General features: G+C 38.9%; 1 protein-coding gene across 1 annotated transcript in view; it reads right to left on the bottom strand.

Annotated features, from left to right (window-relative positions):
* Positions 1 to 1,771: 1,771 nt before the first annotated feature.
* ZYG11A (zyg-11 family member A, cell cycle regulator) overlaps positions 1,772 to 16,761 on the bottom strand; it is a 70,372-nt gene continuing 55,382 nt past the window's right edge. The window contains exons 9-14 of the mRNA XM_045799515.1: positions 12,863 to 13,024; positions 12,743 to 12,787; positions 9,824 to 10,018; positions 7,346 to 7,407; positions 6,849 to 6,946; positions 1,772 to 2,071 (exon numbers count right to left, since the gene is read on the bottom strand). Coding sequence (XP_045655471.1) covers positions 1,908 to 2,071; positions 6,849 to 6,946; positions 7,346 to 7,407; positions 9,824 to 10,018; positions 12,743 to 12,787; positions 12,863 to 13,024 — 726 coding nt within the window. The 3' untranslated portion in view covers positions 1,772 to 1,907. The remainder of the gene's footprint in view (positions 2,072 to 6,848; positions 6,947 to 7,345; positions 7,408 to 9,823; positions 10,019 to 12,742; positions 12,788 to 12,862; positions 13,025 to 16,761) is intronic.

Here is a 16,761-nt window from a genome sequence, read left to right as displayed (position 1 = left end):
AGCACTGAGAAGGGGTCGGTTAAGTCTGAGGAAGAGAATGGAGGGTCAGGAAATGGGCACTTAGAAATGATGGGGGCTGATAAACGCACGTGCATACTAGCTAGCCCTCCTCCTGTACTAAGGTAGGAGAAGAGAAGGCTGCATCTTAAGCTGTGGCCTTCTGGTCGTTCTTTAATTCATCTGAGCTCCCCGGGCCTACGCCTGGCCTAGGGACACGTAGCCAAGGGCACAGATATATACCAGTAACACTGTTGATATGCTGCTAAATACAAGTGTGCCTAAGGCTGTGTACTCTCTTCCTGGAAGAAAGAGTAACACAGAAGAGCCCAGAACCAACCATATTAGCTGGAATTATGCATTAGCTGTAACTACTCCGTGGAAAATAACCACCTTACTGAGCTTCCTTTTTCTTATCTGTTAAATGGGGAGAATACAACTTATCTATCCCAGAGGACTGTTGTGAATGAAGTAAAACTTGGAGGGGTGCCTCAACAGGCACTAGCTCCTACCACATCCTCACATTAGCAAGAGCTAGTATCTGGTACCAGAATGTTCTAAAGTACTAGAACCCAGGTCAGGAAATGAAGACAGCCTTTTGGAATTATGCAGAACAGTGAATAAGAGAAAATACAGTGCAGTTTCAGAACTGTAGAAGGAAACAGGTTACAAATTCCCCTTATCCAGTGGGACACTGGTGAGCAAGAATTTCGAATATGATTCAGAGTAAGGATAAGCCTCATCTGATTCCAAAAGATGGTACACAGTACCCCAGTTAAGAGTCCAGCCAGCTAAAAGCACAAATATCTAGTATGAAAATATGCTACTAATCAAAAAGGAATTTACTTTTGTTCTTTGGACAGATGAATGGCAAGACACATTTCGTTAGCTGTCAGTAATGAGGAAGGAATTCATACTCTTTCCACAGAGGAGGTTTGCAAAGGACACAAACAGAACTTCTGGTAGTGTATACTGCAGTTGAGGCTGGTTCTCAAAAGCCCCTATTTTTCTTGCCTCCGTGCTAGGCAAGAGCACTCTTGAAATCTATAGCAAAGTCTTTTTTCTGGCTTCCTCTTCCTCTTGGGTTGGTCACAATCCCACTAAAATCAAAACCTTACAGAATCAAGATATATAGTCCCCATATAATCTTCATCTAAACACTCAAAGTCCCAAGTTCTACTATTTTCCACCACCACACCCACTTACACAGAATGTTATGTTCACTCAGTCTAATGTGTAAAGTTGGAGGAAGAAAGGCCAGAGGCAGAATATCCAAAATTGTTAAAAAAAAAAAAAAAAAGTTATTTTTCTTCCCTCTACCCCACAAGTGTAAGATACTTTGGTATTTATTTAAAAAAAAAAATTTCCCCCCTTGTTCCTTCCCTCCAATGGAGACTGTGCCTTTTAAACAACACATTTATAATCATATATTTCCCAGAACTTTTTCACGTACTTTTCTGTTAGCCTCACATAACTAGGAATAACAACTCAGGATATTCTTTCAAACATGAAATTTAACATAAATACCAAAGTCTCCCTGTAGGTCTTTCTTTTCCCCTTCCTCTGATAAACTGCCAATTAAGAAACTGGCCAGGGTTAGGAAAAGTAACTGGCAGAGCTGCTGTAACACAAGTTTACAGGTCTTCCCAGGGTCTGAGGCTTGATTTTTCAAAACAGCTGAAGAGGTGTTCTCAAAATGATTCCAACTTGTGTTTGGGATTATGGCTATGGCTATCATTCAAAACCAACCTTTTTATAGCCTACAGAAAATCAACAATAAAAGGCCAGTGAGGTGGCCAACTCACAAACTCCAATGACAACTGGTTTCAACATTCAGTTGCTGGCAAGGCAGGAGTCCTGACACTGAGAACAGAGAGCATCTCCGAAGCCCCGTAGGTTCAGAAGGGCATTCAACGCAGAGCGGGTCTCTGATAGTTCATGAAGTGCATTCTGAAGTCATCTAGAATGGAGGCTGCAATCTGCTGTGCTTGGGGGTCTGCCTCACTGTGCTCCTGGATGTCACGCAAAAGCTGCAGTCCTCCTTCTTCAACTAACATTTTGCAGTATTTGCTGGCTGAAAGAAAATCGAACAAAGAAACCTGGTGGACAAATTGGCATTTTAAACATTCCCAAGTCAACTCATTCACCTTTCTGAAGAACAGGTACCATGGTTTAAGCCCCTTGACATTAGTCAATTCAAAAGAAATATGTCAAAACTTAAATAATGCTTGACTTGTGTAGTGCGATAAATGTTTAGTATGTTTACTTCCAGACAACTCCAGGCTTCAAAATCTCTAATCCTAGCTAAAAGAATAAGAACTTCATTTATCACATATATAATAAACATTTCAAGTTCAGGCATTATGTTGAGCTAGATAACTTGAGAACACCAGATGCTGGATAAAATAGAACAGAAAATTATAAATGCATACTCATGTATACAAAGTAAAGGATTTGTCCAGGAGCCAGATAGAAAGAGCAGAGAGCACCTAAGCTCATGTAACTACCTAGAGTTATTCTGGGGCAGAAAAGGCCAGTAATTCAAGAATTTAGGTTTTAACTTACGAAGTTAGAAGCCATATGTATATAATAAAATATGTATCAGTGCAAAAAGCTGGTCCCTCAAAGGACTATACAGGAGAAGGGATAAGACAGTGAAACATCTTTATGATTGTTCTGGGCTCTAGGTGGGGTATACAGGAGTGGGTTGGACAAGTCTTTCCCAAGAATCCATAACCACAATACTGAGTTGGTACAGGATTTGAATTTATACTACCCCTAAATGTTCTGGGAACCCTTGAGCTGAGAAGTTAACATAAAAATTAGTTCAATCCCAGAGAAACCTCTAGAGCACCTGACAGAAGCAAATACAAAACTGCTGAAGGAACATGGCTACAATGCAGTCTAAAAGGACTCTCTTAATCAGTCCAAAAGCCAATTAGACACAGAGAGAGACAATGATCTAAAAACACTGCAATTACCAAGAATGTGGCACAAAAAAACAAAGACATGGAAATTGTTTTCTTACACATTTTTTTGAAAGATTTTATTTATTTATTTTTGAGAGAAAGAGAGAGTAAGTGGGGGTGGGAGAGGGACAAGCAGGCCCCATGCCCAGTACGGAGCCCCATATGGGGCTCAATCCCACAACCCGGAGATCACAACCTGAGCGGAAATCAAGAGTCGGACGTTCAACCAATTGAGCCATCCAGGCGCCCCTGGATTATTATTTTTTAAGTCTACAGGATGTGCAGGATAAAGTGAGAGAAGGTACAAGATACTTGTGATAGACATTCCATAAGGAAAGTATAGGGGAAGAGTAACATTTTTAAATAGCTGAGAATTCTCAATTTTGAAAAGGTTAACTGTGACCTGAAATTCAGAGGCCATATAAAAAAAGGCTGACTAAACACAATGAACAAAGTCAAGATGATAAACTGGGGGGCACCTGGGTGGCTCAGTCATTAAGCATCTGCCTTTGGCTCAGGGCATGATCCCGGTGTTCTGGGATCGAGCCCCACATCAGGCTCCTCCGCTGGGAGCCTGCTTCTTCCTCTCCCACTCCCCCTGCTTGTGTTCCCTCTCTCGCTGGCTGTCTCTCTCTCTCTGTCAAATAAATAAATATATAAAATCTTTAAAAAAAAAAAAAAAGACGATAAACTGGGGAAAAAATATTTGCAAGACTTCCTTCAAATCAGAAAGACCAAGGTTAACAGCACTTAAAGGTCAAGTGAGACTATCATTTTCACCTTAGACTGGCAAAGATAAACGTTGTTGTAAGAATGTAAGGCGACTGGCAAGCTCTCACATATTGCTGACAGGAATGAAAACTGGTAATCAATTTTCTGGGAAACAGTTTAGCAATACGTATCAAAATTATAAATGTTCCTTGGGGCGCCTGGGTGGCACAGCGGTTAAGCGTCTGCCTTTGGCTCAGGGCGTGATCCTGGCGTTATGGGATCGAGCCCCACATCAGGCTCCTCTGCTATGAGCCTGCTTCTTCCTCTCCCACTCCCCCTGCTTGTGTTCCCTCTCTCGCTGGCTGTCTCTATCTCTGTCGAATAAACAAATAAAATCTTTAAAAAAAAAAATTATAAATGTTCCTAACACTTTGACTCAGCAAGTCTATGTATTCTGCAGATGAACGTACACACTTGCAAAATGACGTTATTTTCTTCAACAAATGCTATGTACTATGTGTGAACTAATGTTATGAGCCAAGCAGTGCTTTAAATGCTTAACAAATATTCACCCACTTAATTCTCGTAACAGCCCTATGAAGTAGGTATTTTTAATCCCCATTTTATAAATAAGGAAACTGGGGCAGTAAGGTCAAGTAACTTGCTCCAGTTCCCAGTTAGTAAATGGTAGAAACTGGGAACAGAACACAGGTAGTCTTGTTCTAGCATCTGTCCTCTTAATTACCCAAATGTGCATCTTCACTTGATAAACAGAAAGAGATAGTGTGTATGTCTACTCATTGTATATGAATATGTTAATATTCACTAAACTAGTGCTTATAATAGAAAAGACTAGAAACAATGTCCATCTAAAGCAGACTGGATCCATATAGTGAAGAAATACTAAGCAGTTTAATTAGTAGTGGTGATCTGGAGTAATGCTAGTTGCTACCTATTTTAACTTTGGGCAAGTTACTTAAGTTCTCTGTGCCTTGTTTTCTCATCTGTAACAGATGGATAATAATAATAATAATGCCACCCTCTTCTAGTTGTTGTGAAGACTAAATGAGTTAACTTATAAAGACCTCGCAACACTGCCTGGCACAGAGAGTACTCAACTAAATTCTAGTTCTTATACTTAATTGCCATATACTAAAGTCTGGTTCAGGGCCAGTATGACTGGCAGATTTGCCTGTATCTGTTCATATGCCAGCACCATTCACAATACTTTTCTTTTCTTTTTTTTTTTTAAGATTTTATTTATTTGGGGGTGCCTGGGTGGCGCAGTCGTTAAGCATCTGCCTTCGGCTCATGTCATGATCCCAGCGTTCTGGGATCGAGCCCCACATCATGCTCCTCCGCTAGGAGCCTGCTTCTTCCTCTCCCACACCCCCTGCTTGTGTTCCCTCTCTCGCTGGCTGTCTCTCTCTCTGTCAAATAAATAAATAAAATCTTTAAAAAAATTTTTTTATTATTTATTTGAGAGTGCAAGAGAGAGAGAGAGAGAGAGAGCAACTGAGCAGGGGCAGGGGGCAGAGGGAGAAGCAGACTCCCTACTGAGCAGAGAGTCAGATATGGGGCTGGGTCCCAGGACCCTGGGATCATGACCTGAGCAGAAGGCAGACACTTAATCAAGTGATCCACCCAGGCACCCCCTCAGAATACTTTTTTACAATTTAAAGAGAACTATTAAGGCAAGCTCCTAACGTTCTTTCCTGTGTATTCTGCCAGGTTAACTTTAGAATAATTTTCAGATCCCTCATATCGCACTCATTCACTTGAATTGTAGTATATTCATAAACTGAAAAGATCTGACATCTGTCTCAAGTCTTTCCACCTAGGAATATAGTATGTCTTATAATCACTTCAGGTTTTTCAATTATTTCTCAATTTTCTGCATATAGGTCTCATATTTGTTAGTTATTTTTAGAATTTTATACTTTTTTTGGTAACTAATCCTTTAATGCTAAATGTTATCTCTTGTGTTTTTTAGTACAAAAATATAGCCTATATTTCTTTTATAATAAAAGCAAAAATTTTTTACAATAACCCTGACGAAAGAATGTAAGCCCCCAATGCTCAAAACAGCCAAACATAGAAAAACATTTCATCTGGCTGGGAAACAGCTCCTGTCTCCTGATGCCCCAGCCTCTCACAGACCATTACAAAGACGCGGATGTATGTATTACTACAGGAAAAGTATTACTCATGATTAACTGCTGAGTGAAAAGAGGACACTATAGGACAGCATGCATAGAATGAGCCCATTTCATTTAAAAACATTCATATTGGGCGCCTGGGTGGCTCAGTTAAGTGTCTGCCTTCTGCTCAGGTTGTGATCCCACATTGGGCTCCCTGCTCAGCGGGGAGTCTGCTTCTCCCTCTGCCTCTGCCCCTCTCCCCTCTGCTCATGCTCAGTCTCTCTCAAATAAATAAATAAAAATCTTTTAAAAAAACCATTCATATTTACATACAGTATTTATTAACTACAGTATGTGTATAGAAAAGTATTTTTGGAAGGACAGTTAATAATTTGATAACTATAACAGTACTTGCCTGTGGGGAATAGGAGTGGAAGCCACCTTTCAGTTTCTATACAACTTGACATCTACTCCCAAATATATAATTCTATAGCATTTAAAATTTTATTTTATTTAAATTTTTTACTTAAATTCAATTTAATTAACATATACATATTATTAGTTTCAGAGGTAGAATTCAGTGATTCATCAGTTGCATACAACACCCAGTGCTCATTACTTCAAGTGCCCTCCTTAATGCCCATCACCCAGTTATCCCATTCCCCCAATTCTGTAGCATTTTTTTTTTTTTAAACAAAAACATTTTCCAATTTCTTTTTTAAAAGAGTTAAATTCAGGGGGCACCTGGGTGGTTCAGTTGGTGAAGCATCTAATTCTTGATTTCAGCTCAGGTCATGATCTCAGGGTCATGATATTGAGTCCTGTGTCAGGCTCCATGCTCAATGGGGAGTCTGCTTGAGAGTCCCTCCTCCTTCTGCCCCTCCCCCCTCACACCTTCCAAAATAAATAAAATCTTAAAAATAAATAACAGTTAAATTCAGTACACAGGTGAACACATTTCCAAAATTCCATCTTGAACTTAGTCTTTATATAGAAAAACAGCTGGAAAACTATTATTGTGAATACATACGGTTTTTACTGCAGACATGATACATTGCCCATAGGGCCCAGAGCTGAACTGCTGGTTGGGAGAAGTTGCCAAGGAGTGGGAAAAATGCCTTGAAGGATCTAAAAAGGCACAAAGACGTTCATTCAGAACTCAGGCTAGCGTCAGGGATATAAGAATTATCTTCAACTTTTTCCACACAGGGTCATTTCCTCACTGAGAAAGATACATTGCTGAGCATATATCAGAAGCTAATGTTTAAGAAACTGCATTTCTGTCAGACACTCTTTACATTCAATATCTCATTTAATCCTCGATCTTGCACACTATCAGAAAGCCTCATTTTACAGATGAGGAAAACTGACTCTCAGAGACCTTCTAAAAGTGATTTTCCCCAAATCACAGAAATAAGATTTGAACATAAGGTTATTTGACTATAATATTTTATCACTATACCATGGCCTCTACATAGTACAATGAGGACAAGCTTTAAGAGAAGTACTACACCATCACGAGATTACCTGTAAGTCACCAATGCTGTCATCTTACAACTTGAACTTGGCCAATTCTGGATGGTTGCATACTATACAAAAAGAAACCAAGATTCTAGTATTGTATTCCATAATTTTTAAAAGGTCAGAATAGGCTTTTTCATGTCATTTATAATTGCACATATATGAAAAAACAAAATTTCAAAATATGGGAATGATCACCCAAATTAAGTTATCCCTACCTGCCAGAATATCAATTAGATAACCATTATATATGTAAAACATGAACAAAGACATGTGGAAAACAGTGCAATAAAAGGGGGCTTCTGTTTAAAGATGCAGGATTGAGCATGCATCCATTCCTTTCCTAAATCCCATGAACAGAATAGTACAAATGGTTTAAGATAAAAAAAGGCAAACATACAAGAACAAAGCAGAAGGAAAATGGTAAATGATTTAATAGCTCTAGCACTGGGGAATGTTAAAAAATGAACCAATTTGAACAGAACCCCCAAGAGACTTAAAAATTCGGCACACCAGGTACTTCAGGAAGTGAGATGAGGTAGGATTGAAAACAGGAGGACTGGTTGAACGTACTAAAGAATCAAGACTCCCAGATCTTCTCTCCCACCCCTTACAACAATTTCTGGACCGGCCAACCTTGTGAACAACTGAGAGTGGGCATACCGTGATAAAACAGGCCATGAAGTGAAAATCTAAATGATAAATGCTCAGAGTCCCCTGTCCTCAACTCTCATCCTCTAGCAGACTTTCAGACTGCTGGAACCAAGCTTGTAATTTTCAGCCAGGAGAAGCAAAGTTTCTTCCTTAGGTAAATTCCAACCAGCTCAGGACAAAGGATCTAATAACAATGACAATGACTAATCCAGATCACTCCAAGTGAAACCCACAGTTGACAAGCTCTACCCATCAGCATGCAGTTTCCAAACAGCCCCACTCTTAGATATGACTGGACAGCTGAGGATCACCAAATACTTTAAGAAAATCTGTAACATAAAGGAACAAAATAGGGGGAAAGAGCAACTTGTAGGAAACAGAGACCCTGAAGGAAGAGAAAAACTTAAAAAATAAAACAAAACCCAAACTAATCATTAATACTTTTAAAGAGATAGTAGATACAGCAACCAGGGAAAAAGAGTACGATATTGTATAAAAAAAGAAGCATGGAGAACAAAAAAGAGTTCTTGGAAATTAAAAACAGAAATATAAAAATATAATATAAATATGTAAGTATACATAATAAATGTTAAAATTATATTAAAATGTAATTATATAATGAAATATCTAAAATAAAAATATAAATGCAAAATCCAATAGGAGTGGAAACTTAAAAAGATTTTTTTAAAAAAGGACAAAAAGTGAAATTGGTAAGAAAAAAATGAGTCCGCGAAGGCTGACATCTCAGAAAAAAACAGAAGAAGAGGGAGGGTAGGAAAGAAATTTCCCAGAACTAAAGGAAACAAGCTTCCAGAGCAATAAGTAGCCAACATAATAGAAGAAAATAAACCTACATCAAAGCACACTGCTGAGATTTCCAAACACTGAGTACAAAGATCCTAAAGGTCCCAAGGGAAAATGGCATGTGGCTTCTTAACAGTGATACCGAGAAATAAGACAAAGAAACAACAGCTTAAAAATTCTGAAGGGAAAATATTCCAAAACTAAAATTCTATACCCAGCCATGTGACCAATTAAATGTGAAGGTAAAATGGCCTTTTCAAACAGAGAAGGTCTGAAGTTTTCTATTTCATGCATTTCTTCTTAGGAAACTACTAGGTATGATCCAACAGAATAAGGGAGTTCATAAAAAAACAGAAGGAATGCAATCCAGAAAATAAGGATTCCAACACCAGAGAGGCAAAGAGAATCCCCAGGATGCTAGTAAAGGAATATCCCAAGATGACAGCAGTATGGCAGATACACAAATAAGCAGACCAGATGGAAGAAAACAGAAGGTTCTAGGAAAGAAGTCTCTGAGAAGCTGAAATGGATATACTGAATTGAATATACTGAAAGAAGATTTATACTCGGAGTGTAGGAAAGCATGTGCATAGGGACAATGAGAAAAAGAATCTTCATTTTCCAGAGTGGGAAAATGAATGAACAGATAATGCCTATTACTGCAAAATCAAGAAGTAGCAACAGATGTTATTTAGAGATATGGAGGTAAATACCAAAAAAAAAAAAAAAAAAAAAGCTTAAAAAGGAGCTGAAAGTGGGAAAGAGAACTGGTAAAGCCATATACAACTATTTGCATGTGTAACTTTTATAAAAGAAAAATATCAGAAGGAATGTAACAAAGCGTTACCAAGGTTGGTATCGGATGGTAGGGTATGAGTGATTTAGAATATTTTCTTTAGACTTTTCTATTATAGTTCCCATTTTCTACAATGAACACATATTTCTAAAATTCTTATTATCTAGAAAAATCAGTATCTTGCAAGAAGAGATTATTCCAGAGCTTGTAAAGAGGACTGGTCCTTGTACCAGATCCTGGAGAAGAGCAGTCCTCTGAAGGTCATGGGACATCCAGGGCTGTTTGTCAGATGTCAGGTGGGCTATGATGCCCGCAGCGAAATAGCTGACTTCCATTTCTTTGCTATGGAGCAAGCTGCTAATATGTTTCACCACATCTTCAGTCACCAGCTGGGAAGAGAGTTCTCTAACTTCAGCTATGTTGTTCTATAGGTCAGATGGAGCAGAAAATATCAGGGATAAGAAGACAGAATCAGACAGTGGCTCCTCTCCCTCTCCTGCTGCTTTGCTCAGATACAGTCAGAGCACTTAGACCCATCCTCCTCCCTCTCAATTTAGCCTAATATCCCACAATCCCACCCCTTGATGATAAGGATGATCAGTAATGACAAATCACTGAGTAAGCACTTACTAAGTGCCAGGCACTGTACTAGACAAAAATGTCTTCTCATCTGCCTTACCTCATTTAATCTTTTCTTAAAGCTTTATTTGAGAGAGAGTGTGAGCATGCACAGTGGGGAGGGGCAAGGGGAGGGAGGGAGTCTTAAGCAGACTTCACGCTGAGCTCAATCCCAGGACCCTGAGATCACAACCTAAACCGAAATCAAGAGCAAGACGCTCGACCGACTGTGCTACCCAGGAGCCACTCATTTAATCTTTAACATAGTTGTACAAATAAATAAGTCACTCAGCAAGACTTAACTTATCACAGTTAGTGAACTTGTCAGGTTCACTCCTGCTTTGTTTGTCCCTCCTTTCTACTTTTCTGTGCCTTCCAGATTTCAATATTAATCATTTAATCCTCTCTACTTTGTTCTAAGTCCTATACATGCTAGGGATACAAAGGAAAAGACAGCCCTTGCTTTCAAGGAGTATACACGATCTAGAATCAAAAGCTCCCATGAGACTTTTTGCTTCTTTTCTAGCACTTACCACAGTCAATCTTAAATTAGAAAGCTATTTGTATACCTGTCTACCACCATCTCCCCAGTGTTACAAGACCATCAGCCTGATACATTTCATGCATAGCAAACTGAGGGGACTTAAAGTATGTCTTCATTACTTTTTAAGAATCTTCACCTTTATCATTTGGAAACAAAGAAATTTTTCAATTATGGATATACTGATTGAGAGGCAGTATAACAGTATAATCAAATTTCTTTTTTTTTTTTTTTTTTAGATTTATTTATTTTAGGGGGTGGAGGTGGGGAGGGGGAGAGGGAGAGAGAAACTTTAAGCAGACTCCACACCGAGCGTGAAGCCGAACACTGGGCTCGATCTCACGACCCTGAGATCATGACCCGAACTGAAGAGTTGGACACTTCACTGACTACACCACCCAGGTACCCCAAAGAAATTTCTAAAAAATGGATTGCCTTGATAAAAAGGAAGTATAATAAAGTGGTTACTATCAGAGGGTCTGGGGCCAGACTGCCTGAGTCTGAATTCTGATTCTGCCTCCTACCACCTAGGTAACATAGAGTAAATGGCACTTCTGCCTCAGATTCTGTGTCTATAAAATGTAACTAACAATGTGTGGTAGGGTACAGAACAACACAATTTTTCCTATCCCTGTTTGACTTAGCCATGTGACTTCCCTGTTCTTCCCATCAAGGGGTGGTCACCTCCTTTAATCTGGGCTTAACCATGGGCATTTAATAAGACACATACATTCGGTCTTTGTCTCCAATTCTTGAAATCCCTTGGATTTCTTACGTCCCTTGGAATATCCCAGTTTCCCAAGTGATAGGAATAATAGGAGCATCTTTGTTCTAATGAGGCAACTCTTGGCAGGCACCTTAATAGCTTCAGGATGAGGACTAGTTGCAAAAAATAAACCAAACCTTAATTAAAAGCCTGGGACTTTAGGCCCCATACCGTAACCTCTGGGGGATGGGAGAGGAGCTGAAGACTGAATCAATAATCAATTGTGCCTATGTGATGAAACCTCCATAAAAAATCCTAAATGACGGTTTGGAGAACTTCTGAGTTGGTGAATACATCAAGGTGCTAGGAGGGTGGTGTGCTCAGAGAGAGTATGGAAGCTCTGTATGTACCCATCCTTCCTGGCCTATATGTTTCTTCCATTTCACTGTTTCTGAGTTGTATCCTTTATAATAAACCAATAATAGCAAGTAAAGCAAATAAACTGATAAAAGCAACAGAGTTCTGTGAGCCATTCTAGCAAATTATCAACCTGAGCAGGGGGTTGTGGAAACCCTGACTTTATAGCCAGTCAGTCAGAAGGACGGGTGGCCCAAGACTTAATGACTGGCAACTAAAGTGGGGACAGTCTCATGGGACTGAGCCCTTTAACCTGTGGGATCTGATGATTACTCCAGGTAGTCAGTGTAAGAACCGAACTGAACTGAATTGTAGGATATCCAGTTGCTAATGGAGAGTTGAAGTGATTACTGGGAAACACCCCAGACCACCTAATGTGCTTTACCCAATGAAACATAAGTGGAGGTTTAAGAAGCACTTGTACAGTGGGACTTGCCTTCTATTGCTGCCCTGAAACTGCCAAATAAAGAAGCCCATGGAGATACGAGGCCCAGGTAACAACCTGCACCAACTGTCACAGCAAGAGTCAGGCCATCTTAGAACATCTAGCACTAGCTGAGCCACCAGGTGTCAGCAGCAACATGAGTAACTCCACATGAGACCAGAAGAACTGCACAGCTGGCTTCACACTGTTGACCCACAGACTCAAAAGTAAATAAAATGGCTATTGTTTTAGCTATAGTTTGTTCACGGCAACAGATGACTGATATGGTAATACTTTATAGGGAACCATGTGAAGATTAAATGAGTTAATACACAGAAATTCCTTATAAAAGTGCCTAGCATATAGTAGGTACTACTTAAGAGTTAGTTTTATTTATTCTTTTATTTTAGTAATTAGAATTAACTGAAAACAAATCACCTTACCCAAAGACCGAGTACTTTGCTTTGTATTGCTGACTCTGAAAAAGTCTGTTAAAAGAATATACAGGTTACTTTATCATGAAGAAAAGAACTTTACATACAAACTCAATCCTGTCTTCCCACCTCCAAGACTTGGATGAAGATTGCCAATCCTTGATTTTCCATAAAGTGACTGCAGGCAGCTGGAGACTCATCTGTAAGATTCCAAAGTGCTTTCAAAGTAAACAAGAGGGTGACATCATCTAAATTCTCAGTAGTCTTTTGTTTTACTATTGCTAGAAGTTCCTAAAAATCAAAGAGACAAAAAGTTAGATGCCCCAGTGACTGAGGGATTTCAACGTAAGAAAAGCAATAGTCGGTATACCACTTAATAGCTTTGTGATCCTTTTCTCTCTATATAATGAGTTACACCTAACTCCTAAGGTTTTTATGAGGATTAAAGGGGAAAATAAGTTAAAGTTTAATGAGCACTTAATCTAGTTCTTGGTCCTTGTCAATAAGACTCATAATCAAGTACATATTAGCTACTCCATTATTCATTTATTGAGAATGTTTAGTAAACATCTCCTGGAAATCAAGCACTTATTCAGGTAAGTGAGACAGATAAAAAAAAAAATAGTTGGTTTTTCTCAACTAAATAAAAGAATTTTAAGTTTTTGGTAAATGTTCTGAAGGAAACACATAAAAGCCTAACAATTTATTTTAGAAAAGGTAGGAAAGGGAAGCCTCCTTGCAAAGGTAAAATGTAAACTGAGACAAATGAGACCAGAAGAGAGAAAGGGTTAAATGTGTTAAGCAAGAAATGGAGACATGGGGGGGGGGGGCAGAAGGAATGCCAGGCAAGAGAAAAAGTATGCTGTTCTAGGTCATTGGACAGATCAGGATGGCTGGGGGGTAACACTAGTACTACAACTGTATGTCCTAATAGCTTAAAGAAATCATGGGTTCACTTGAATAGAGATTCCAAAATACCATTTCAGATCAGAATATTTCTAGACACAAGTTAAGCCAGTATTCATGCCTTCTTTCAAGCATATTAGACTGTTATGAGAGGGAAAAGACAGGTGTTTTCACTCAGTCACCTAATGAAAAAGTACAGGAAATATAACAGCACTAAATAAATCAGAGTATGTCTATTTTCAAGAGGAATGAGACCACTTCAAAAATTTTACCCAATCAGGAAAGAATGTATCGAAAGAGTTTATCACAAAAATAAAGCTGTGAGAGCCAAGGGAAGTATAAGAGTGGCACACGATACTGGTAGCAACCATCTAGACGACCAAGGGGGTGAGTGGCAACAAGGCAAGGGAGCGAGCAGGAGAAGCGAGGCTGACCCTGAAAACAGTAACGACTGTGGACAGTCCCATGGTTAGAGGCTTTATATATTTTACTTTAATGACGCTCAAAACAATGGCAAAATATACACCTATGACAGATGCCTGTTTTTCAGATGATGCCAGTTTTCAGATGAAGAATCTGAGGCACAGAGAAGATAAATAAACTATCTAAAGGTCTTATGACTAGTGGCTGAACATGGCCTGTTTTGCCCTAAAGCCTGAATTTTTGGTAACATTACCTAAAACTGTTTCTCTGAAAACTACAGTGCTACTCTTCCCTCCGTGTTACTTCAGTACTTGCTATCTCGCTCTATTTCTGTATCTTTGTCTATTCCTATTACCATCCCCAGCAATTCCGTCACATCATCTTGACAAAACTGCTGCCTTAAACACCCCACTTGATGCCAGGCCCAAACACCTGAATACTGAAAAAGACTGAGTCTCACTTTCAGTATTTGCCAAAACACTTTAAAAGGGCATTCAACTCTACCTGGGAATTCTACTGTATTTCTCAATGAGTTTGCTCCCAAGACTACTCTTCTTTTGTCATTCTCTCTCCTCCCACTTTAATCACCATCTTTTTACTCCTCTGACTTGATCACTTCATCTAGTTTTTCAGAGAACTATCGCTGTTCTTCGTAACAAAATCTCCCAGCCTACCTGTACTTTCATCGATGTATTCCCCTTTCCCTTCTGCTCTAAAGCCAACGTCTTTACTCCTGCTGTACAATTCCAATACACAAAGATTGTCACCAAATTATTTCCCTCTGTCTTGCCTTTGTCATCAACTTCCCCCTTTTTGTCAGAATTATTTTCGCAGGCATAAAATACATCTTAATGTAACTGATCTTGGAAAAAAACAACCACTGGCCTATATAGTATCTTCCTTTTTCGTTCTTTCTCATTAAAATATATTGAAAAGTTGCCTCCATTTCTCAGCTGCATTTGCTCATCACTGTAGTCCGAACAGGTTTTGCTCCACTACTCCACTGACATAATGTAAGCAAGACGACTAATGACTGTTCTTGCCAAATCCAACTGGCAACTCTGTCCTCATCTCACTCAACCACTCAACAGCATCTGACATAACTGCTCAATTTTTCTTGAAATAATTCTCTTGGATTCTAAGACATCACTCTTTCCTGATTTTCTACTAACTCATTTTGGACACTCCTCTTCTCTCCTTTCCTGGCTCCTCCTCCTCTTCCAACGTACTCGTTTCAGTCCTTTTCTTTTCTCTCTATGTATTCCACACTCTTTAGGCAGGCACTTGCATCCTAGAGCAGAACTTATGACCCAAATTATTCTCTAGCCCTGTCTACCCAATCCTCTAAGCCGTACCCTATATCAAACTGCCTCTGTGACATCTCAAGCATCTCAGAACTTAACATGTCTAAATCACTCTTGATTTTTATCCCCCCCAAAATCTGACTAGATACTAAACACTCATAAGATTTCACGTGTAACAGCAATACAAAAGGTAAAGACCTTAAGAATAAATTTAAGAAATACAGAATATCAACATGAAGAAACCACCACCTACTTCTGGGGGACACAAAAGACTGTATAAATGGAACAACATATAGTGTTCTCAGAAGGAAAAATCAGCATCAGAGATGTCAATTCTTCTAATTCAATCTATACATTTAACAAAACCCAAAGAAAACAAAGCTTTTTTGGGAACTAGACAAGCAAAGGGGAACCTGGGTAGCTCAGCTGATTAGGCATCTAACTCTTGGTTTCGGCTTGGGTCATGATCTCAGGGTTGTGAGATTGAGCCTCACGTCGGGTTCCATGCTCAGCAGGAGAATCTCCTTGAAATTCCCTCACTCCTCTCCCTCTGCCACTCCCCCTGCTCACAAGTGTGCACACGATCTTTCTCTCTCTAAAATAAGTAAATAAATAAAATCTTAAAAAAAAAAACCCACAAAAACTAGACAACCCAATTCTGGTGTTCACATTAAAAAAACAAAAGATAAAGATAACTAAAAGAAACCCAAGGAAAGATCTTGACTATTAAGGAATTTATAAAGTCACTATATAAAAAGTGTGATATCAGCCTATAAATAGACCTACAAATTAACACAGCACAAGTCCAGAAATAGATGTGAACAGATATGGGGATTTAATATATGACAGAGGCAGCAATGCATAACAGCGGAGAAAAGATAATTTGCTCAAGAAAAGGTACAGAGGCAGACACTGAGTAGAAAAACAGACCCTTACATCTTAAACAAAACAAAACACAAACAAAACACAAACAAAAAAACCCTCCAAGTAAATCAAGTATTTACATGTTAAAAATCATGAGAAATTTTTAGAAATACTTTCAAAATGTGCCATAGAGAAATAAAATAATAAATTCAACCCTATAAACATTTTAAAGTTACTGCAGGGCAAAATATGCCACAAATAAAGTAAAAACAGTCAAACGGCCAAGTGGGGAAAATACATGCACCTCATATCACAAAGGCCAATTCCTTAATATATAAAGAAATCTTACAAATCAGAAGAAAGGTAGCAACCCAAAGGAAAACGTATCAAAGCCATGAATAAATAGTTCACAGGAAACATAAACGACTGGGGGCAGGTGGGGGAAAGTATCTCAAGCCTCATCTCAAAATAAGTACAAAATAAAACAACGATGTATGTTTCTTTAGTGAGCAATGCTAGCATAATCATAAT

This window comes from Ursus americanus, chromosome 12 (assembly GCF_024610735.1).
Source record: "Ursus americanus isolate L20-20 chromosome 12, mUrsAme1.1.p, whole genome shotgun sequence".
Lineage (NCBI taxonomy): Eukaryota > Metazoa > Chordata > Mammalia > Carnivora > Ursidae > Ursus > Ursus americanus.
Note: the sequence above shows the minus strand (reverse complement) of the source record. Positions and strands in the feature narration are given on the sequence as shown.